Source organism: Crocodylus siamensis, chromosome 12 (assembly GCF_052110815.1).
Source record: "Crocodylus siamensis isolate JL-2025a chromosome 12, ASM5211081v1, whole genome shotgun sequence".
In the NCBI taxonomy this organism is placed as follows: domain Eukaryota; kingdom Metazoa; phylum Chordata; order Crocodylia; family Crocodylidae; genus Crocodylus; species Crocodylus siamensis.
In genome coordinates this window covers 45,958,078-45,981,491 of record NC_143406.1, presented here as the reverse complement: position 1 = coordinate 45,981,491, position 23,414 = coordinate 45,958,078, and the positions used below count along the sequence as shown (strand labels likewise).

The 23,414-nt window shown below is 62.7% G+C and overlaps 1 protein-coding gene across 6 annotated transcripts in view; it reads right to left on the bottom strand.

Annotated features, from left to right (window-relative positions):
* Nucleotides 1-23,414, bottom strand: part of RAI1 (retinoic acid induced 1) — a 113,069-nt gene that overhangs the window by 8,574 nt on the left and 81,081 nt on the right. For 4 of the 6 annotated variants that reach the window (XM_090023612.1, XM_090023615.1, XM_090023613.1 and 1 more), the window contains one exon: nt 3,629-9,281. In XM_090023612.1, the coding sequence (XP_089879738.1) occupies nt 3,629-9,265 (5,637 nt within the window). In that variant the 5' untranslated portion in view covers nt 9,266-9,281. Of the gene's footprint in view, nt 1-3,628; nt 9,282-9,802; nt 9,876-9,947; nt 11,429-23,414 lie in introns of those variants that run through there. The other 2 variants (XM_090023616.1, XM_090023617.1) reach the window with 2 other exon arrangements.

Below are 23,414 nucleotides of genomic sequence, written 5' to 3'. Positions count from 1 at the left end.
ACCTCCCGGGACAGCCCCTGGCCCCAACTGCGTCGCACGGCACAGTACGGTCTCAGGCACACGCTAGCTGGTACCCCCAAGCAAGGGTTGCAGCCCTTCCCCTGAACTGTGGCACATGGTCTTCATGACTGCACTGCTCCCAAGTCCCCACGACACTGCCCAGGGGGATCGGGGGCTGCACCAATGATGCAGCTTCATTACAGGAGCCTCCACCACTGCCTGTTGGCCCCCGAGGGCAGTGTTTGCTGCCTGCCACCTAGACAGCCGTGCCCCACGACCACCAGACAACCGTGCCCTCCTGCCAAGGGCTTCCGAGTGCTTCACGGACGGGCACTGACCCTTGCAAGTCCCCACGGGCTCATTTCACAGATCAGCACAGTGAGGCATGGAGAGGAGAAAGGCCACCCAGGGCAGTCGGTGGCAGCACTGGGCCCAAATCTTGTGCCTTGAGATCAGACTTCTACTGCACAGGAAACCTGACGGATACGAGCTGCCGTTTGCAGGGAGCGGTGCCACCCGAAGCCTCTCCGAGAGTGACAGCACTTAGCGGGGGGTCGACAGGCGGCGGGGGAAGCCTACCCCACCAAGCAGGGATGCAGCAGCGCAGCACTATGCCCAGGAGGAGGAGACGAGAGGCCCGCGGAGACCCATTCCCTATCACCGTGGGGAGCTGACAGTGATGGATACATCCCTCCCCCCAGCCCTGTCCCAGGGGTTCACCTCCCACGTGGGGCATGCTTCTCCCCGTGCTTGCACCCTTCCCACATAAACGACATCGCTCCATGTCCACCCCCGGGCTCAGAGGCAGCATCTGGCCTCTCCACGCTCCCCCTCGCCCTGTGACTCAGCAGTTGGAAGGGATGTTATTTATAGCCACCAACAGGCGACATCTCCAGGCGCAAGCGATGAATCTGGGGGGTCGGAGAGGAGGACCGGTGAGCGATGCCCAAGGGGGCAGTTCAAGGGGCAGGGGGAAAGCTGGGCTTCAAAGGCTTTGCCCCTGGCGACTACGATGCTATGAGGCATCCTCCAAAAGCAGCAGCTTGCTATGCACGCGCCACGGCCCTGCACCTACTGCAACTTAGCGCGCCGGGGACCAAGCAGGGGTATTCAGAGCAGGTCCCTGGTGCTATTTATACCCTTTGATGGGCCAGCCCTGAATGGGAATCGTTCAAGAGGGGCAGGCAGCCCTGGGCCACTCGGTCACTGCAGGGACAAGTCGGGATGAGCCTTTCAGAAGCCCCCGCCAGGGAGGATGGGGCACACGTGGGACAAGGTGGGGTCCCTGCGATGAGCAGCTAGTAAATGCACTCACTGCATTAGCGCTTGCCTATGCTGCTCGTGGGAGGCACGTGCAGAAGGCCGGAGACATGCTGGCGCGCTGCTGCCCGGCTCGACCAAGGCCAAGGTAGCTGGCCAGCCTTGGGCTGCTGGAGTCCCAGGAGCCATCAGCTCCGCAGTGATCTGGGTTGGTCAAATCAAATCCCATGAGGGTTGGAAGGGACCGCAGGAGGTCGCAGCTAGTCCAACGCTGGCTCAAAGCAGGACCAGCCCCAACTGCATCCTGATGGCCAGCACAGCCCGATGACGTTCACCCAGCTATTCATGCACGGAGCCCAGCCTTTTCACAAGGCAGCTGGGGTGTCTCTTAGAAGGACGCAGACATCCAGCCCTGACGCAGTGATTTTGAGTGATGGAGGATCTATCCTGGCCCTTGCTTCCAGTGGCTTATTGCCTTTCCCGGGCACCTTCCTGGCCTGACATGCAGCAGAGGAGACGGGGAGCAGGAGGAAGCGGTGACCCTTCTTGGTTCCCTGCTACCCGGTCCCACAGCCGTCCTAGCTGCTCGCTCTCGTCTGTCGTTTCCACCACTGGGGCCCCTCGCCAGACAACACCTGTTTCTTTCTCCCTTTATTCTGTCTCCAGTCCTTCCTTTCTGTTTCTAGCCTGGGACCCAAGCCATGTGGCTTCAGTGAAGAGTGGGTGGGTTGGCTCACTTTCAGCGAGTCTCAGTGTCCCCAGGGTGGGGGGAATGCTGACGTTTTACTGGGATAGGAAGAAGCCCTCTCTTCTCCAAAACCCCCGTGCTTTCGCAGGATTCACCCAAGAGGCCTGTTTTTGCCACCAATTCAAAGCAGCACAAGTCTCGCTGAGAGGCAATGAGACTTAAGCTTCTCAAGTCACTTGGATGCCCTTAAAAACAGGGCCTCCTGTTTCCAGCTCTAGCCTGGGCCTTATCCTCGGTGCCAGGATGCCTTCAGGCTGGTGAACCCTGCTTCTGCCAGTGCGTCATCTTTAACGCTTTGAAAGCCACGTTTCTCAAGACAATCCAGCAGACTGGCACTGCTGCTCGCTGGGCTTTGTAGTAACCGGCCATTAAACCCAGTTACCTCCAAGTGCCCAAGTTGTGAGTAAGGGCCCAGCGGTCTCGTGGCGGGTCAGGGAAGGGCTGCATGGGAGGCTGTGGGCAGGTGGGGGTGAGGTAGCAACGCTGTGAACGTGACCGGCGCAGAGGGCGTGGGGTGCGGAGAGGGGACATGCACAAGCACCACGAAGAGCAGTAGCTAGGGCTCGCAGCGTTGCTCCTGCCTTTCCAAAGGGGAGCGGGGCCGGCCCCACCCGCCACAACAGCTCCCACTGAAACGGTCTGGGCAGGGTCCGGCTGGCGCGAGGGTAACAAGAGGGAGCCTCCTTTCCCTCCTCTCGTATCCACGAATCCTGCTCTAAGCCCAGGAAAGCCAAGAGAGGCTCCGTATAGGGCCAAACCCTGCGGTCCTCGCCCAGGCTGGAGTCCCAGTAGCAGCAGGGAAAGTTAGCCCCAAACGAATATGCAAGAAACCCAGCTGCTCCCTAACTGATGCTGCACTCTTCCACCAGAGACCACGTGGCATTTCGCTGGTGGGAAGGATTCCTTTAATTGCCCTGGTGGAAAGCCAAATGGATCCCACTGGAGTAGGCCCTGCGAGCCCAGAGGGGCATGGGAGAGACAGAAGGCTCAGTACCGAGAGAACGGGGTGAAAAGCCTCGGTCTTACCCTAGAGATGAGACCAGGAAGTCTGGCCTCAGACCTCTACCATGTGGGGAGCTAATCTTCAGTCCCACTGCAGGTGCCTGCTCTCGCAGGGTCACGCAGACCCTAGGGCTCGGGCTGCCCAGCTACAAGGGCAGCAATTTGGTGCTCTGCAAGGGTGTCAAGGGAGACCGGGTGGGAGTCTGGCCCGGGCTGTGAGCGCCCAAGGGCTGCTGGCATCCCTGGCCGACGGGACCCCCCCGCGCCTGCTTCCAAGGCCTCCTCCAGACACAAAGAGGACGATGCCCCTGGGAAGGGGGGTGCCTGGCCAGGTGCAGCGCAGAGCCTGCCTGAAACCTGAGCCCCCCGCCCCGTTCACACCTGAATGCCTCTCCCCAAGCAAGGGCCCTGCCCACCCGGGACTGCAAAGAATGCGGTTCAACTTGTTGGAAGATACAGCCCGTCTGCCTCCCCATGCACGCACGCCCTCGCTCCCTCTCCCCTCCTTGCCCTGCCACCTCCTGTCTCCTCTCGCCCAGCCCCTGCCTTCTTGCTAGCAGGAGGCGGCAGGCGTGCAGACCTTGCCACGGGCCCTCGGTCCTCAGGTGAGGCTCTTACCACTTCAGCAGCCGCCTTTATCGCCTCCTGCAGCCCATACAGCTTGCCCGCAACCAGGAAAACCCCAGCGGTCCATATCGCACAGGCCTCGTGGACCCAGTGTTCCTGCGTGTCGCCCGCCGGCTCCTGAGCCGGGGACTCGGGCTTGCTGCACTCGTGCCTCTTGGGCTTCTCCGCCGCCTCCTCGCCCTCTGTCCTCTCATCACAGCAGTAACAGCTTTGTAGTTTCCTGAACATCCCCCTAGAGCTCGACCGGAGGGCGCTCTGCTTGGCCGAGTCAGCGGCGCTGTCCAACCTCGGCACCTTGCCGACGGCAGCGCTCGCTGGACAATTATCCGTTGCTTTGAGCACGCGCTCGGCGGGCAGAGGCAGGGGCGCCTCGTCGCTCGGCCCCTCCGCTTTGATCTTGTCTTTCAGCCTCGACTTCTTCTTCGGCAGGCAGTCCTCGGGGTAGTACGGCCCGCACAGGTCCCCCAGGTCTTTGTAGTTGGCTGGGTTTCGGCAGACGCAGCACACCAGGCAGGCGGCGCTGAGCGTCTTGGACACCACGGGGCCCAGGTGCATGGTGGAAGACGAGGGCAGCGCCGCTCGGGGCTGCGGCGCGGCCCCGCTGGGAGGCAGGGCCTGGGCCGCGGACGAGCGGTGCTGCTCCTTCTGAAGCCTGGCCTCGTCCCCGGGGGAGTTGACGACGGTGCAGGTAGTGGTGAACTCGTCGTGCTTCTCCACGCGCACGTACGGGGAGAAGGGCAGCGCCCGGCTGTCCGTCCGCAGCCGCTTGCACGAGATGTACTTCAGGCGGATCTCCGGCTCCGTGGGGTGGAGCAGAGGGGCCTGCTGCTGCTGCCGCCGCCGCTTGCCCCTGCTCTTACACCGCGACGCCACGCTCTTGGCCTTGCCCCGGGCGAGCCGCTTCCTCTGCCGCTTGGAGTAGCCATTGTAGTTGGAGTGGTTGGCTCGCGGCTTCGGCGCCCGGGCCTGGCCCGGGGCAGCTCTCCCCTCGGGGCCCTCGCTGCCTGCAAAGTCTTTGTCCTCGCTCTTTGGCTTCTTCCCATCCCTTTGTCCCTCTTCCCCATTGCCCAGCGTGTTCCCCGCGGCCGCCCGCTCCCGGGCTGTCAGGAGCAAAGGAGGGGCGAGGGCAGCCCGCTTGTCCAGGGGGCTCTTGGCCAGGCCGAGGGCCGCGGCTTTCCCCTTCCGGCTCCTTTTCTTGGGCAGCAAGCCGAGGCTCTTGGCGGCCATGCTGCCGCCGTGCTGTGCCGGCTCAGGAGACAAGCAGGCCTCACCCCTGAAGCAGTCGGAGGACAGTTTCTTGCCGTTCATTAGTTTCCCTTTTAAGGATCTGTTGTTCGAATTTCTGCATAATTGCTCTGCTACTGAAGCGGCAGGAGACTTTTGTGCCATGCCCTGGCTCAATGGCCTGGCTTCTCCCGCCGCTGGGGTTACGCTCCCGTGCTTCAAGGCCCGCTCCTTCTCCGCGGCGGAGGGGCTCAGAGGGCTGCGGCGAGCGGTGGCGGCGGCGGTGGCGGCGGCAGTTTTGCAGGCAAACTTCTTCAGGTTGGGAGACGTGATCTTCTGCACGATGGCCTCCAGCTTGAGGCCCCTGCCCTTCCGCGGAGGCAGGACTTTCGTCTTCGTGGCCCCCTGAAAGGCGGCCCGGGAGGTGATTTTAATGCAGACGTCGGGGGTCTCTTTGGCCGGAGGGGGCTTGAGGACGGCTTCGCAGGGGCTCTTGGTGGGCAGTTTGGCCTTTGCCTTCTTGGCGGACGGCATCCGTTTGAACAAGCTGGGGGAGGTGTCAGGCTTCTCGTCCTTGGCGCCACTGCTGTTGCTCCGTAAAACCAAGTTCCTCTTCTTGGCCGGGATGGGGGAGAGGAAGGTGGATTTTCTCTTCAGGGAATGCAGCGGCCGCTCCGACATCTTGCTGCCCATGCCAGCCCCCGGCTTGGGGAGCTTCATCCTCTTGCCTACCTTGCCCTCCTTGTGCGGGCTGCCCTGGGATGCCAACTTGAAGGCGGGCGGGAGGTGGTTGTTGGAAAGGAGCTTCTTGGGCACCTTGCAGTTTTTGAGCCGGACCTCCACGGTCCTCCGCTCCCGCCTCCGCTTGGTGTAGAAGACCTCCTGCGTCTTTGTCCGGGACCGGAGGATCATGGACCTCTGATCCTTCACCTCGGTCTCTGGAGCCTCTAGGTCTTTAGGCTTCTGGCCAACCAAGTCATCGTTCTGCACGAGGTTTGGGACCAGGACTGGAGCCAGATCGCTGGGATTCTGGACACCTTTGGGGGCTGGCTTCCCAGAGCGCTTCCTGGCCTTGAAGGCAGCTCTCTGCTTCATGGCACAAGCCGATTTCTTCCCCAACTTTTCCTGATGGTCAGAGGCTTTCAGCCCTTCCAGAGGGGCTGGCGTCCTGGGCTCCGTCAAAGCAGTGAAAGAGCGGGTGCACATCCTCGCTGGCAAGCCCTCCGCTGGAAACCGAGGAGTCTGGCCATGGGCATTTTTGCTTGGTGTCTCGAGCTGGCTCTCTGGCCCAACACACGTGCTGCCCACCATGCCAGCTCCCGGGACGTCTTTGATTAGGCTCGGCACCAGCTTACCAGAGTCCTCTCTCTCCGACAGCCTGCAGTGGACCCTCTTGCTCCGTAAGCTTTTGGCCCTCAAGGTTGGCTCTGATTTTATCAGCAGATTTTCAGGGGCCACTTGCTTCTTGACCTTGACTGACAAGGGCATTTCAGGTTCTGCCTTTCCCTGGAGAGTGTCCTCGCTCCCCACAGCTTCATCCTCGGGTTTGATGTGAGAGAGGGAAGATTCGAACCAGCTCTTCACCTTGGTTTCGGTCCCGACGGCTGGGCCGAGGAGGATCACGGACTGGCCGGACAACCGAGAGGAAGGAGCGGAGCTGTCTTTCTCCACCGTGCTCACCGTCTCCTCGGCTGACACGGGCACGTCGCTGGAAGAGAGCACAGGCGCGTTCTCGGGGGGTTTCGGTGGGGACGTGTCGTAGATCATGGACTTCTGCTCCGAACTCGCCAGCTCGCACAGCGAGGAGTATTCTTCGGGCTCCAAGTCGGACTCCTTCAGATCCGGAGACGATATCATGGGAATCTCGCTGAAGTCCCCACCTGAACAGCAGTGCCTGGTGTCCTCCAGCCATCTCTCATTATCTGCTTTGGTGGCCTCGTCATACGTCAACGTCTCTTCCTCTTCCTCCCCCATCTCCTGCTGGCTGAAATCCTTTGCTTGCTCATTCTTGGCTGGCTGTTCGCCATCGCACATCTCCATGCTGCAGGCATTTTTTTTCTCCTTGCAAGACCCAGCCAATTTGCTGTGGAATAAGCCCTTGGAAAGGTCTGACGATTGCAGGCTTGACCCCAGGTCTTTCCACCTCAGGCAGGATTCGCCGAGGCTTTCATCTGGCCAGTCAAAATGCTCCATGGTGCTTTCAGAGCCCACCGAGTTGGCGGTGGTGTTGGAGTAGCAGCTGTAGCTGGCAGCCCCGGAGCTGGAAGTAGCAGCTGGGATGCTGGGCTTGGAGTTGTATGCCAAGGACCCCGCATCTTTGAGGGTGTTCTTTGTCTCTGCGGCTGCGAACTCCACCGAGGGAGTCTCGTAAACCTCCTCGCTGAAGTCCTTGCCGTTGTTCCCACCGGAGGCTTTGTCTAACTTCAGGGATTCAGTGAGGGTGCTCGAGTCCCCTTGGCTGGGCCACGGGCCCTTTACCATTGAGTCCAGGCATGTCCTGTGGTTTTCTAAATGAAAGGGGGATTTGGTCGCTTCCTTGCTCAAGCTGGGGGAGTCAGCCCAAGCCTTGTCCACCTTCTCATTGATCGCGTCTTGCAAGACGATGATCTCAGACGCCAGCTCCTCCTGCGAGAGTGCGCTCAGGAGCAGCCGCGGGCACTCCCTTTCGTTGGCCACAAACTTGGTGAAGGTCTCCAGGGGCAGGTTGGCATGGATGCTCTGGAAGGAATCGTCGGACTTTGTGGACATGTCATCCGGGGACGTCACAGAGCAGGTGGACACGGATTCGGGCTTGGCCTTGGAGTTGCTGTTGACTCTGGCCGGGCTGCGGCCCTGTCCGCAGTAGAGGAAACTTCTCTCCAGTTGGTCTTCAGACCCGCTCAGGTAATCGGCATCCTGGGTTTCAGCGTGGACAGACTGTGGGGTGCTGAGAGGGTCTGACAGGGGCGTCCCCACCTGCTCAGCAGAGTACGTGCTGCTCTCAGGGCTGCAGTGCTGCCCTTTGAGCTGCTCCGGCGTCCGAGGAGCGTTCTTGATGCCTTTCTTCTGGGCCATGGACGACTTGGACAGGAGAAGCTGCTGGACGGTGTTGGAAATGTTTTCCACCTGCGAGGTGAGCGCGGTCAGGCTCTGCAAGCTGAGGTCGGACAGCAGGTTCTCGGGGATCTTCTCCTTTTGCAAGCTTTTGCAGTTCCCGGGCTGCGCCTCTGGACTCGTCCCATCTGTCGGAGAAGGGTTGAGCAAAGGCATGAAGTGGCTGTGGTCTGTGATGCCGGCGGGGAACGTCCCGGCGCTGAGGGACTGCTGGCTGTACTGGAAGTTCTCCAGGTTGGGCATCAGGGGGGACGGCGTGGAGCTGTAGGACGGAGACCGCCCGACAGAGCGCGCCGGGGAATGGCTCGAGCTGGGGCTGAAGGTCTGGTAGTATTGCTCCGGCGTCCTCACAGGCGGTGCGTCGCCCTGACAGTAGGTCTGGCCGGGCTGGCTGTAATGTTGGTACTTGGCCAGGTTCTGGTAATGGAGGGTTTCCTGGGCATGGTGTCTTCCTGGCAGGGAAGACTGGGGCTGCGGCTGCGGCTGCGGCTGCGGCTGCTGCTGCGGCTGCTGTTGCTGCGGCTGCGGCTGCTGCTGCGGCTGCTGGTCGTAGCTCATCCGGTTGGCCTGATAGCCGTGCAGGTTCTGCACCCGCTGCCCGGAGGCCAGGTTGGCGGCGTTGCCCAGCGGCCTCTCGTGCTGCGGCTGGCCGGAGGGCGCGGTGCAGCTCTTGTAGGAGTGAGCCGTCTGGCTCCCGCCCGGCACGGACGAGTACGTGGAGGAGGCCGGGAAGGACTGGGTGAAGTGGGGGCTTTGGGAGAAGGGCATGGGCGAGGAGACGTCATTTTGGATCTTCTGCCTCGGCAGCTTGGGGTAGGTCAGGGCGGGCTGCTGCTGGAGGTGCAGGGAGTGAGTCCTGAACGGCAGCTGTGACGCCTGCTCGTGGTACTGCCGGCTGCCCGGGGGAGCCGGCGTCTTTTTCATCAAGTTCTCCTCATACTTCGCCACCCCTCCGGCTAGGGCCTGCGGCTGGGCCCCCCAGGCCTGCAGGCTCTCCTCCCCGGAGTAGCGGGCCGGGTACGGGCTGTTCTCTTGGACGGCGTAATTCGAAAAGGACGGCCTGCCTTGCAGCTGCTGGCCAGGTAATTGCTTATTTCCCCGGTGATACTTCTCCACGGCGCTGCTCTCATACCCCGGGTACGGCAGCTGCTGCTGATTGTAGTACTCTTTCGCCACCAGCCTCTGACGCTCGCAGTTCGGCCCTGCCTGACTTTGATGCCTGTAATTCTCCAGGCGTGATGTATCTTGTGAAGTCTGCTGGTAGTTCTGCTGGTTGCCATGGAAACCACACCTTTCTCGAAAGGACTGCATGGCTCGGGCTTGTTATCTGTGAAGAGAGAGACAGAGGATTCAAACGAGCCGTTTGCTTTTACCTCGGGTCCGGGCGGGCAGCTTCCCCCCCCCGTTCTCTCTCGTGTTGCTTTTGGTTTGCAAAGCCGGGACGAGGTTCGGGGAGATGGGCGGGTGGGGGGGTGGCGCTCCCAGTTGGATTGCAGCGGCTCCGTCTCCCTCCCAGACCTTCGCTCCCCGCGGCCGCCAGACCCCCAGCCTCGCCGGCAAACAAAACCGCCCTGATCCCCCCCTTCCCGCCCCCGCCATTCCTCCCTCTCCGAGCAGCTGCAGCCTAGTGACACCCTCGGGGTCGGGAGCGCGGAGCCTGCCCTTCCTGCCTCAGCATCTCGGCTGCCAAACAATGCAGGTGGCAACCCCACCGGGCCGAGCCCGGCTTCACGCCCCTGCTCCCCCGGCCCCAGGCTGCTGGAAAGCGCTTCGCGGAGCCATCCTCCTCCTCCTCCTCCTCCTCCCCGCGCCCCCCCTTGGGAGCCCGGGATCCTGTGATCTGGTTACCGCGCCTGTAGTTACGACTTGAGGACAGGAACACGGGCTCTGCCACACGAAATCATTTCGACTTCCTGGTTCTGCTTGCCTTCCCTCCTTCTCCTCCAGACATCCCCCCCCCCGCTCCCAATAACCTCCTCAATTGGTCTGATACCATCTGGAATCTGTCTGCTCCTTCAAGCAGCCGTCTATTAGAAGCGCAGCGAGGCACAGCCATCATCAAGCGTCCCGATTTCCTAGCCCCGATTGTGTTAGGCGCAAGGCAGCACCTGCCTCCCGTCTTTGCTCACGGAGGCTGCTTGGCCGATTGCGTGCCGCGTGGCAGGCGACGCCTGCCCAATACAAGGGCGAGGGGACGGCGGCTCCGCCAGCCCCTCGCGAACACGCCGCTTGCATCTGAGGGGGGCCTGCGCCGCGCGGGAGAGAGGCAGTCGTCAGCCCTGCCACAGCCCCATCCGTGGCTGTCGCGGACGGTGCCCCCCGCCATGCCAGCTCCCCTCTGGCCTCTCCTGGGGGGCCGTTACAGGGAATCCCTCCTCTGCCCCTTGCTCTGGCCCCCCTGGCCAACAGGGAGGGTTTCCTTCAGGAAGGTTGTAAGGGGGCTGTGCCAGCATCCGCAAGCTTGCCTCTGAACCGGGGAAGGGAGGTCTTTCCCTGACCCCCCAGAACAAGGCATTGTGGGTAAGCAAGGACACCCCCCCTCCCCTGGGGGGGGAACACTTTACAATGTAGGGGCACCCCGGTGCATGCTGACACTGTGTCATGGCCCTAAAACCCCTGGGCCAGGCCCTGCTCCCCGGAGCCGGGGGGCCCTGCAGGCCACCACACTGGCCCCTGTGGCTCCCATTCTGCAAGGAGACCCATCTCCCCCCATCCTTCCCCAGGGCTGATTATGGAGATGGCAGTAACAAGGGGCATGGCGGAGAGCCCTACTTCCCCACTTCAGTGCACGCTGGCTGGTGCGTCTCACACATCACGCCAGACGCCTGCTGGGAGCCAAACCGCGCCGCGCTCCCAGGCAGGAGGGGTTTTTTTCCCCCCCTTCCTCTTGCTTTTTTTAACCTGGGCTTCTCTGGCGCGCGCTGTCTGTGCTAGGGACTGATCTGAGTCATCCCTGCTCCTTTCACTGGAGATGTCAGGCTGGATGCACCAAACAAACGGCCCCCACGCAGAACCACTTGTGCGCACGACACTCAGGCACGACGTGGGCGCACGGGCGCACGTGCCCAGTGAGAAGTGTGCGCACATGTGCCCGTCCCGCCCCACACGCACCCCACACCACTCCCATTTGCTCCCACACCCTCTCTCCAGGCTCCCAGCTAAGGTCACCAAGCTCTATCCAGCCTGCCATGCGTGAAGCAAGGGGACCCGCTCCGTGCCACCCCTCGCAGGGACAGCAAGCCCCCCGCCTGCCCGTGGCCACCAGGCCCTGTCCCGGGACACCCCACGCAGCCGGCACGCTGCTGAGGCTGAAAACTGTGAAGCTTTGCTTGTCAGCTTGTGCTGGTCCCAGCCCGTTCTCATTCCCCACGGGGCGTCCCACAGGTGTCGTTACCGTTTCAGCACCTTCCTTACTCCTATTAATTAATTTATTTCCTACAAACTGCATTCTCCCAACTCATGGCCCCCCAAACCGCCGGGAGGATTACTCCTGATGAGGTCCCACTGCAAATCTCCCTCTGCTTCCCACCCCCCCCAAGCACCTCTCCTCTCCCCTCCCTCTCCCCTTTAGGGGCCCACAGGCTCCTTTTCATTTAGCTCTTCTGTATTACAGCTGGATTTCCCAGGACGCCCCGGCAGCCGAGTGCGGTTAAAGCATATATCTCGGTGGAAAGACAGTTCAATTAAAATACGCTGAGCCCCGCACTGGGGCCACGCGGAGCAGAAATGGTGGAGAGCGTTTCCCTGTCCCACCAAAGAGGCCAAGGAGGGGGAGGGCCGGCAAGCGGGGAACAAAGGAGTGGAAAAAAAAAAAAAAATCAAAGCAAGGCCTCTGGGGCAGGAGGGCGAAAGCAAAGGAGAGGGAGAAAGGGCCCCAGACGCGACACATGGAAGTGGGTTTGGCAAATGAAAGCGGCTTGTGAAAATACCGGGCTGTCGCTTTAAGAGCAGACTCTTCCCCCTTCCCCCCTTCTCGTTTATTATTAATTATTGCTACTTTTCCAAACAGCTGGGGCAAGGCCAGGCCAGCAAGCACTGGGCTTTGGGCGGGAGGTTAGCAGAGGCGGATGAAAGGGCTTGGCAGGAGAGAAGGGGCCAAGCGGGTTCGAGCTCTTCCGTGATGCGCTCCCCAGCTGGGAAAGCCCCAGACCCCAGCGGGTCCCCGTGGGCGGAAGAGCCCCTTGCCAGCCTCCAAGAGAGCCTGCAAAGCTCCTGAGGACAGGAGGCCCGGGGCAGTGGGATTAGCAACGGGGACTTGGAGCTGACAAAGCCTCCCCCAGCGTCCCAGCTGCACCGCCCAGGCTGCAGGCTCCCCTGCCCCGCAGCCGGCCCTCGCTGTAACCCGTGCAGTGACCCTGATCCCCGGGTGCTCGTGGGTGGCTTGGGCCGCTGGCAGCACCGTGCGCCACCCACGCTTGTAGCACAGCAGGGCAGCGGACGCCCCCGGAGCAGGCTCTTATGACCCTGGGGACAGGGCCCCTCGGCCCCGCCTGGGCGTCTCTGCTCAGCAGCCGGCGAGACCGACATTGGGTTGTTTTGCCTTCCGGACAGCCTGGGAGAACGCCGCACGCCGGGTCAGCCTGTCCCAGGAGCGGCGGGGGAGACGGCCGTGTCAGGGTGACACGCATACCACGCAGCGCTGCGCGCTTCCCGGAGCCCTGCCCGGCGCGCGAGCTTGGGACCAGGCAGCGAGCGGGGGGAGCGCGACGGGCAGCCCAGGGGCGAGGGCAGCGACGGGCCCCGCGGCTGGGGGCCATCAAAGATGGGTCTCGCCAGCCTGCGGGCGGGGAGGGAGAGCGGGCAGGTGCTTATGAGCGCTGGAGCCAGCGGCTGGGCGGCCGTGAGGTTGGCTAGTGCAAGAGCGTGAGGGGTTTTAATGCCGGGGCCACGGCCTGGTTGGGGTCAGGGAGGCTTGGCCTTTTGCTTTACCCAGACTTGGCTCTACCGTGGGAGTAGGGGGGCGCCCCCCCAGAGCATCAAGGGAGCTCATCAGTGCAGGGAAAACACCCCTCAAGCACGGAGGTCCTTGCCAGCCCTCTGCCCCTTGCCCCGTGCAAGCTGGCTTCAGCCCTGGGAGACGCTGGCGTGCGCAGGCAGCCAGGCCCCGGCTGCCCCTCGGTGCCACGGCTGGGGAGCGGGGCCGCGGGCCAGGGCCGGGCGAGAGCCGTTCCCACAGCCCGGCTGGCTCGGGCGCACGTCAGACATTCCTTCCCCTGCCGCTCGGCCAGAGGCAACCTCCGCCCCCGCGCCTGGGCTCCAGCCTCCGGGCCGAGCGCCGAGCCGCCAGGCCTCGGGAGCAGGCCACTGCCATGGGGACGACCTCTTATCTGACCAGTGGCTTGGGATGATGTGGTGGGGGGGCACGATTCAGCTGCCTCCGGTCCTGATCCCACCCGGGGCACGCTCTGTCTCACGGCCCTGGGAGCAGAGGTGGCCATGGAGGGGAGCCGGCACTTGTCACCTGACCCCAGGAGGCAGCACAGAGGAGGACGATCCCTCAGCGACCCAAACCTTTTGCCCTCCACGGTCCCTTTCACAAGCGGGGAAACTGAGGCACGGAGCAGCCAGGGCACGCAGGCACAGCTGTGCAGCAGCAGACGGGCTCCTGGTATCCCGTGCCCTTCCGCTCCAGCCGCAAGGCACCTGTTTCCGTCTCCTAGCTGCAGCCACTCATGCCAGGTGATGGTCAGCGGCTTCCCCAGAGGGCTCTGCCCCACAGGGTGAAGGGGGGCTGCTGGCCTGGTCTGCAGCACTGCAACGCAGCCTCGGACACGGAGATGGAGGCCAACTTCCCTGCAGCATCCCACCATGGTCACGGGGACCTGCCAGACCTGGAAGAGGAGGCGCTGGCTGCTCAGGCTGCTCCAGATGTATCGGTCCCCGCAGGAGCAAGCCCAAGCGGCCACGAGTGCTGCAGGAGAGGAACCTCCGAGCTGCTGACCGTCTCGCTGCACTGGACCACCCCGAGGCCTCGCCCTGGCACGGGCCAGGGATCTCGTTATGGAGAGGCCCGGAGAACCCCTGTCCCCCGCACGGACACGGAGGGCAGAGCGACAGCCAGGGGCTGCCCTCCAGACCCCCAGCAGTCATGCAGGAGGTGAAACTCCTGGCGTGGTGCCTCACCTCCGCGCTGCAACCGGAGGCAGAAGCCTGGAAATACGGGGCGCTGGGTCACAAGGGAAGCGAGTGCACAGCAATCTCTGCCTCAGGCCCTTTCCCCACGCCGCACGCACCGCTCCGCAGCCAGCCCCGGAGAGCAGGAGTGCTGCGAGTCGCTACCCGGCTGCAGTGCCCCAGCCGTGCATGGGCCAGAGCTAGGGCGAGGTATGCCAGCGCTGCTGTATGGGGCTTCTGGGCAGGTGCTGAAGCAACGCGGAAGAGTTTGAAAGGGATGGAGAGCGTCCGTGCAGTACCCGCTGCCCTAGAGCTGGTCCTGGGCCTTGGCCGGGCTCTCTTCCGCTCCATGGAAAGGGGCAAAGGGGTCGACCCCGTGAGCTGCCCGCAGTGCTCTGCACCGCCCCGGAGCAGCCCGGCACCCTTCGCGACTGGCTCCGAAACGCAGCCCCGTGGGGCAACAACAGCCCTGACACCACAGCGGAGCCGGCCCCCTCCCCGGCTGCCCGGGCCTGACGGAGCCAGGCAGGGCAGCGGTGCTCAGCAGGTGCAGCTCCAAGAAGCTCCCTCTCCCGTCCTGCCTGTGGCCTGGCTCGGCGGTGGAACGGAGCAGATGCTCCTGCTGTTTCCTACGGGCCGCGAGGCAAGCAAGGTAAACCTCTCTCTGGATGTGGGGAGCAGCTGTGGGCCGCGAGCTCCCACCCCCGGGCCCTCCGAAGTCTCCGGGATCTGAGCTTTCAATTAAAAAGAAGTTTCTAGCCCGTCTCGTGATCGCCTTCACAATGGAAATCAATACCCTGCTGTCTTATTGAATCTGCAGCCAGACAGACTGAAACAATAGCGGTGGGGGGGAGGCACTGCCTCTAGTCAGTTTAACCTCCACCGCCTAGTTCTGCCTATTAAGCAGCCAGCACAGCTTGTGAGGGCTGCCCGGGCCCCGGTGCTAAGGATCCATCCAAGCCGCCAGCACCGCCTCTCTCACATACACACACAAGCACGCGCGCATATGCACGCATGCAGCGCGCTCCCGGGCTGGGCCACCCCGCTGCCGCCCGGCTTCCCGAGGGCATGTGAGAGTCACGCGTTTGTCAGCAAAGCCTGAGAGGCAGCTCTGAGGAGCAGGAGAAGCAGACATTTGGAGAGGGGGGAAGAAGCAAGCCAGTCCCATCATCCAGGGGAACCCCACAAGGCCTCCTCCGGTAGGAGAACGGCGCTGTGAGAGGAAGGAGGAGCAAGGAAGCAGGGGGTCTTTGGAGCGTGACGGAGGAGCCCCGTGGGGAAAGCCCAGGGTGCTGCCAGCTCCCGCCTCCTCCCGCAGGCAGCCGGCGAGCTGCTGCGGAGGTCCCCGCGCACCTCCCGGGGAGCGCGGCGTCCTGCTGGCACCAGGCAGGAGCACAGGACAGCTTCCGGAGCCCGGCGTGGGGGCGCCAGGGCCGCCCCCACCTGGGGCACGAGGCGGCGAGACCCCTTCCCCCCTGCAGGCCGCTGCTTGGGAAGGAAGCCTCCCGTGAGCCTCGTGCGGAGACGGAGGGATGGCAGAGCCGAGCAACGTGGCCTAGGTCACACCGTCCTGTCTCTAGGGGTGGAAAAGCTCCCAAACACACTGGCGAGGGTCTGGAGCAAGTGGGTGCCTGGTGCAGGGCAGGGTGCAGGAGGCCAGGCCCTCCTTGCCCTGTGCCACCCCAGCCCCATGGCCGGGGCTCGGCCTGGCTGTGCAGGGGGAGTGTTGCTCCTTGCTTCTGAGGCTTGCAGGGGTGATGGGGAAGGACCCCATCCAGTGCCAGCTGAAACCGGTAGGAAGCTAAGCTTTGAACCAGGCCCTCCAGGAGGGAAGGACCACTTGGGGGACCTGCCAGTCCGCACTGCGCTCGCTCTGCTGTGCCCGGGCACGTCCTCTCACGGCCACGGCCGCACTTCCACCGAGACGCTGGTAATCGCCCTGCAGCCACCACGGCAGCTCCAAGCCCCTGTGAGCTCCTTTCCAGGTTGCAACTCTTCTCGTGGGACCCGATCCTAGGAGACTCTAACTGGTGGCAGCTCCCTGCTGCTGCCGCTCCCCCGGGTCCTGCCCCTTCTCTTTGCTGCTTGGGTGGACTAACCACAGCCGATGGCCTCCCAGCTCCCTGCCTGCTCCAGGAGCCCTGGATCCCTTCCCTGGATCACTAGGCCTCCTGCTCCACTCACTGGGAGACCAGGGCTGCAGCCTGGGGCCCCCCTGGCTTGGAGCCTGAGTCTGCGCACCTAACCCGGGTGATCCTGACAGCCCCCAGCCCTGGCCACGGGGGGAGAGGAGGCAGGGGGCAAGGGGCAGGCTGGCAGCGGCTCCTCCTCGCCCCGGCTGGCTGCCCCGTGTCAGCGCCGGGGCCTGGCAGAGCTGCGAGCCGCGCTGGCCGCCGGCCATACCGCAAACGGCTGCGCCTAATTGTGTTATTAAGGGAGCAGGAAAGAGGAGGAGGAGGGGGGCTGGGGGGATCGGAAATCGCTGCACCCGCTCCGCTCCCAGCTGCCAGCACAGCGGCTAATTGCGCATCCCTGTTAATTGAAACGGAGCGGCCCTGCTCCCGGCGATGAGGCTGCGGCGCGGGGTTGAGCTCTGCCTCCAGCCCCAGCCGCCCCTGCCCCGTGCCCATGGGGGGCTCCCGGGGGCAGGACTGGGACCCCCTGCGCTGGGTCTTTTGTGCAGCTCGGTGCCCCCACCCCCGGGCCAGGCCCTGAGCCCCTGGCCCAGCTCCACCGAGCACCGCCGCAGGTGACGGTGGCAGCTACTCGGGGGGTCCTGTTGGTGCCCCCACCGCCCCGCCAGCCTCAGCTGCTCTCGGTGCCCCCGCTCTCGTTGAAGGCCCGGGAGCTGGAGCGTAGCCCTCTCCCTCGCGCCAGACAAAGCCTCCCCCTCCCCACCGGGGTCTTCCCCCTTGACACCCGGTGATAAATGGCAGCCTGCACTACCTGGGGCTGCAGCCGGGCACCAGGCACGTGCCCCAGTTCGGAGAGCTCGGGGCGGCTCGCCACCCCTCGCCTGGAGCCCCCACTGCTCCCAGCCTCAGTGGCTGACAAAGAAAACGCTGCCTGGGCGCAGCGAGCAGACTCAACGTTTCTCCCTGCAGCCCCGGGGCCGCCTCTCCTCCAGCAGCGCCCGCAAAACCCCGGGCACGGCCGGGCCCCGACTCCGCCGGGCACCTGCTGGGGCACCTGAGCCCGCGTCCTCCCCCGATCCGGGCTCCTGCACGGTGTCGCAGACGCCGCCGTACCACCGCGTTGCTCCGAGGGCAGAACGAGCGCGTCCGGCCTCACGGCAGACGTGGTGGAGAAATGGCCCGGGTGTGCTAATCCCTGCAACGCCCCCTCCTTCCTTACTTTTGCTTTCCATTCTCTACCTTCGCCCAGCTATTTCTTCCTTTTTTTTTTTTTTTTAAGGTTAGCCCCTTAATTATGTGGCGGGTCACAAGGGCAAAGGTCATTTCTTTCCCCGGCCTTCCAGTGCTGAAAACCTCAAAGAAATTCAAAAGGAGGGGGCGGAGGGGAGCCGAGCACATGAAGCCAGCCGCCGAAAACCGAGAGCATCTTGGGCTTGAAAACCGTGAGCAAGTCACCGAAGTCCCTTGTGCCTCAGTGAAATGCCAGCTGGCAGGCTGGATTCGGGAGGAAAAGAAAAAAAAAAGCCAGGAGCCTCACTGCAAACCAGATGCTCAACCTGAGCCGAGCTATCCTGGGCAAATCCTCTCTGCAGCAGGGAAGCGGGCGCTGGAGCAGAATTCATCGCTGGGCCCAACGTGGCGGGAGGGAGCGCTCCTGTTTATTACTGGATTGACATCAACCTTGAGGGGCTTGCGAGAGCGAGGAAAACAGGTCGATCATTACGTGGGAAATGTGACTAAGGTTAAAGAGAGACCTGGCACTTCGGTCTCCGCACCTAAATCTTTTCCCGGCCCCTGCCTGAAGCTTTTGATGCCACCAGACAAAAGCAAGGACATGTGAAATGATGCGCTGACCCTCTGTCCTTCGCAGGTGCGGCGTGTCTGGCCGGATGGACTGAGCCCCCGCGGCGGGTGCAGCGCCTCCCTGCCCTTGGCACAGCCCTGATGGATGGCCTCCTCTTCATCGATCAGATGGACCGCATGGGAGCTTGCCATGCGTATCGGCCGACTCTGGCTTGCAGGTGGCTGCGCTAGCCGTGGCTGGCTGCCGGTCGGGGCATGAGGAGAGCGAGAGCCCGGCTGCCGGGAGCTGCCCGCTGTCCCCCTTGCCAAGGGAAGAGGTGCACGGCACGGCATCGCTCCTCGTGGCTGTGGGGAGCAGATGCCCCACAGAGTGCCAGCCTGGCCAGTGACTGCACGCGCCTCCTGCCCCGCTGACGGCAGAGAGCAGTCTTGGTTCAACAACCAGGTGGAGCGGGGTGATAGATACCCTCAATCTGCACATCTGCTCCGTGTTCACACGGAGCCCGAGACAGTCAAATGAGGCGTGCATTTGAACACCAAATGAGGTGTGCATCTGGACACCAAATGAGGTATCCACACCTCATTTGACCATGCAATTAGCTCACACGGAGCCCGAGACGCCCATGCTCAGTCCCTGGGGGGGCCTTTTATCACCGTGAAAGAGCCGGTCTCTCCTTTAGATGCCACCCCTTCCGGCCTCGCCAGGCCTCCAGCAGAGGCGGGTTAGATACAGGTCCTTCCGAGCTCAGCCACCCTGACTCCTAGAAGTCCCAGGACCCCTGGGCATCCCCTCCTCATGGAAAAAGCCCTCTGCCAAGTCCGTGAGGGGCCCTGCTTGGCAGTGGTGCCATCAGCGTTTCCCACTGAGGTTTGGGGTTTGCACATGGGGAGGTGCAAAGAGGCCTGGCCCCACACGCGCAAGAGAGACGGGTTCCTTGGAAATAGCATGTCCCAGCAAAGTGACTGGCACCCCACAAGTACGACCGGCTGTCACGATGGCCCTCGGAGAACCCTCCAGCCTCACAGCGAACAAGCTGCCCTGGTGTTCGGAGCGAGGACTGAAAGCATTTACCTATCGTTGTCTTTTTTTTACCCATCATCTGTCCATCTTCCCTGCCTTCCAGAGAGCTACAGAGATCCCGCGGCACTTTGTGTAGAGTGATAATAAAATACCAGGGACCGTGTGTTTGAGAAGAGCCAAGGCGTCTCGCGTGCTCTTTTGCTCCTTCCTGGTATTGTTCCATTTGACATGACAGGTGCTTCATCGACACAACCCTGCTGGTTAGCTTGTGTTTTTCACTCCCTTTCCCTCTCTCCCTCTCCCTTCCCTCCCTCGTCCACCATTTTCAGGATATTATTGAAGAAGACTGTTCTAACGGTCAGGTGCCTGCAAAATGCACACCTCATTTGACCGTGCAATTAGCTCAGGCAATCAGCGGTAAATGTCCTGTACAGACACGACAAACGAGGATTCCCGGAGCACCACCGCTTGCAAAGCCAGGCCTCTCGGGTGAGAAGGAGCGGTCTCTTGTGGACCGTGCGGCTGGGAGGAACACCAGATTCCCGGGTCAGCTTCCCCACGCTGCCTCAGTTTCCTCAAGCGTGAAATGGGCACAATGACGCCCACTGATTCTGGGGGGCTGCGAGACCAAAGTCGAGAGAGCCTCCAGGCCGCTGCGCAGGCGATGCACAGGTGCAAAGTGGCGAGGTTAATAAGGAAGCTTTTCTCCGCGGCTGCCGCGGCTGTCATGATAGAACACCCTTCGTGTGGATTAACAAGCTGGTACCCGTGAATGCCAGGCTGATTGCTTCAGATAGTTTGTGCTCTGCTCTTATGCAAATCGCTGGCGAGGCCCCTTCCAGCAGAGACAGCAAAGCAGGCTTTGAAATGCCCTTTTATTGGCACGGCGATCGGACAAGCTGTCTCGCTGAAGCTATATAAACAAAACGCTGTTTCATTATCGCGGGGCCAGATTGAAGGAAAGGGGATGGCAGACTCCCCGGGCCAAACGCGGCAGAGATGTAAATTGTGGGGCTCTGTCTCGGAAGAGAAGGGGCGCGAGGAGCCTGCACTGAGCTGACGTGCCGCAGGCACGCCAAACGAGGCGAACCGATGTCGGGGACAGGGCACCGGGCACTGTCCCTGTCATCGCTTTCCCCACTGCCAACCTCCTTTTGCTCCCCCGGCCCTGTTCTGCTCTGAATCAACGGGACTAGATGCCTGTGGCCCAAAACGTTTGACGTCAGGGCAGGCTTTCCAAAGGATTAGGGCATCTGACTCTAAACCAGTGGGAATTAAGCACCTAAGTCACTTTGGCTTTGCAACGAGGAGCAAAGCAGCAGCTAAAACACAGCTGGGGGGTTTAGATTTATGGGCCGCAGCTGGGGGTTGTACCCGCTGTGAGACCCCACCGCGTATGTGGTGCTCCCCCAGTCGCCCGCTTTTACTGGTTCCAGCCGTTCCTGACCCAGCCCTGGCTCAGCCAGGCTCGGGGGCCTCCCTGGGACGTGGCCTCGCCTGCTCCAGGCTGAGATCCCGGTTCAGTCCATTTGACAGAGGAAATTAAACCTTTTAGGAATAAAAGAGTGCATCGATCCTCGCTCCTTTTATGGAGCTGGCTGCTTTGTAAGCAGCTTCCTCCTTTCCTGGGCCTAAGCACCTACCAGGCACTGAGCAGGGCCGTAATCTGCATCTGAGTGTTTCTTGTGGTTTGCTGGCGAGAGCTTTCAAGTCCTGTCTGAGGATGCAGCGCTCAGGCCCCGTCTGCCCAGCGCTGCCGGATGCTCCACCCTCTGTCTGGGCCATGTGTTAAATAAAGACCCGAAACGACCAAAATGCCCATAAAGGCTTGGGCCGCGGAGAGGGGTTAACCCTCTGAGTGCCAGCACTTGGGATTTAGGGCTCTGGGGCAGGACTGAATGTCCCTTATTCAACGGTGCCCATTAGACCACACAAGCTAAGCACCCAAAGGAGGCGGAGATGGGGACGTGGCTGGTGGGGAGTCACAGAAGCCATCGGGCTGCTCCAAGCCCAGCCCATTCGGACAGCTCTTCTGCCGAGGCCGGGTCGCGGGAAGGCAGCGTGCCCGGCTGCCCCAGCCTACCCCTTTGGGCAGCCCAAAGCCGGGAGGAAGCCTCAAATTGCTCCCCAGCCACAGGAGGAGCTGCAGCTGCTGGGGCTGTGGATCCCAGGGCCGCCCGCCCATCACAACCGGCTTCGCTGACCTCTGCACAAGCTTCCCGGAGACGCCGGAGGCATCTGGGGCCAGAAGGAGGCAAGGAGCCTAAATAAACCGGCCCTCCCCCTCGTCCGCACTAGACAAATATTTGGTCAGAATCAAAAATGGGACGATGCCGCGGAGAGACCCAGGCCGCGGCGGCCCCCAGGTGCTCGGCGAATTCCTGCCGTTCCTGAGCCCTCCTGTGCTCAGGCCCGTGTGCCCGGTGCTGCTCACCCAAGCGTGCGCACGCCATCTCCCCTGGGCTGCTGAACAACCCCCAGGTCCCTTGAGGGAGACAAGCCCTGCATCCGACTGAGCCATCTGTAACCCCGCGCGACTCCCCATTCGCCTCTTCACAGGATCGGGGGGGCACGCCGTCGGTCCAGGGAGGCAGGCAGGGGTTGGCACCGGGCACTGTCCCCGTCATCGCCGAGGGGCAGGGGAGAAAAGCAGGAGGCAGCATGCAAGTGGGATGCCCTGGACATCTGCAGGCAACGGCACAGGCACTACCGAGGTGCCCAGGGCAGGAAGGGGCCTCGGGGCCCTCTCCGCGCCCATCCGTTTTGTGCAGCGAGGCTCGGGGCACAGCGCCATGCAGGCCCCTCGCGCCGAGCTCCAGCCCCCTTCTCTGAACGGCGTTGCTGGCTCTCGTGCCCCCCCGCGGCCGTGTTATCACTAAGTGCCCTGGCTTCCACCTAGCGGCCATGCGGTTCATGGTTAGAGCAGGAACAGGCACGGGCCCCCACCCGGGACCCTGACCCAATGTGACCAGAGGCTGAGCCGGACCGCGCCTCCGTTTCCCCATTGAGGGTGGTGGGGAGAGGAGCTCCCAGGTTACGAGGGCACCATGTGCTGAGCTCCATGGGTGAAAGGGGTGGCAGGGGGCAGATCTGACGGGCAGTTTCTTCCTAAGCCCCCTCTAACCAGCCCCACCGCTCCCATACACCGTGTCCACCCTCCTCCACAAGGTCACGGCATCCCCTGAGGATTCACCACCCAGATCCCTCCTGCTCCCGCCGCACCACCTGCCTGCCCCGACTGCCTTCCCCATCGCCTGCACATCTCCGCGGCATCCCACGTGCGTGCTGCCTCCTGCCTTTCCTCAGCGCTTTTTTCATCCCCAACCCCCGCCTGCCTCCCTGGACTGATGGTGGCACCAGAGCATCTGCAGGAAACGTGAGGTCTTGGGGGATGGACTCTGTGATCTGTGTTTGTACAGCGCCTTGCGCAGTCGGGGCCGGGCCAGGCCCGGGGCTACCGCCGCGCGCTTAACCACTGCTTGTAAATCCTGAGATGGGCCAGGCCGCCCCTAGCCGGGTGGGCAGCCACCCGCATCTCCTGCTGCTGAGCCGGGGGTATTTCCTCAGCCACGACCGGATCTCCGACAGCTCCAGTTGGGGATAACGCGCTCCCAGGGAAGCGTGGTAACCCCTCGCCCCATCCTGTGTCACATACAGCAGCATTGCCCTAGGCCGGGGACTTCCAGGCCGAGCATTGCCCCGCACGGCCCCAACGGATGCACCCCTTGCTTTCCATGTGCCAAGATGCTGTTGGCAGTTGGCACCACAAGCCCCAGTCTGGATTTTTGCTGATATTTCCCTTCCCGGGGGAAATCTGCCCCCCTCTCTCTTCCCAGGATGCAGCCTCTTCTCCCCCCTGACAGGCAGTTTGTATAACTTTTAGAGCCATAACAGCATTTTTTGGGTGAGCGGCCCTCCCCGACTCCGCCGGCCCTCGCCGGGACCCCCAGCTTTGCGTGGATGCCGATGATGCCCCGTGACGCAGCTCAGCCTGTGACGCAGGACCCCCTTCTGCCCCACACCGCGGCTTTCCTTGCAGTGCTGTCTCTTCCCTCCTGTGAGCGTGCCCCGTGTCATACGCAGCTCCCCGCTGACATGCAATGACTTGCCGTGCTGGTTGCACAGGCTTTTTCCAAACCAGAACCGTGCACACGCATGCCCGCGCTCACACGCCCTCTCCGGCACTCCCCGCCCTTTGTGCTGGCGCGCAGAAGGATTTACAGCTGTAATTCCCAATCGTGGGATGAAATATTACCCGCATAACCCCCTCCAGCCTCTCCCACGTATCGATGGGAGAACCGACCACCCCGGAGCGTATTTACGACTTGATGTTATGCCATCACCCTTTGGGCATAAATGGATTTGCCTCTGCACACACTACGTCTCC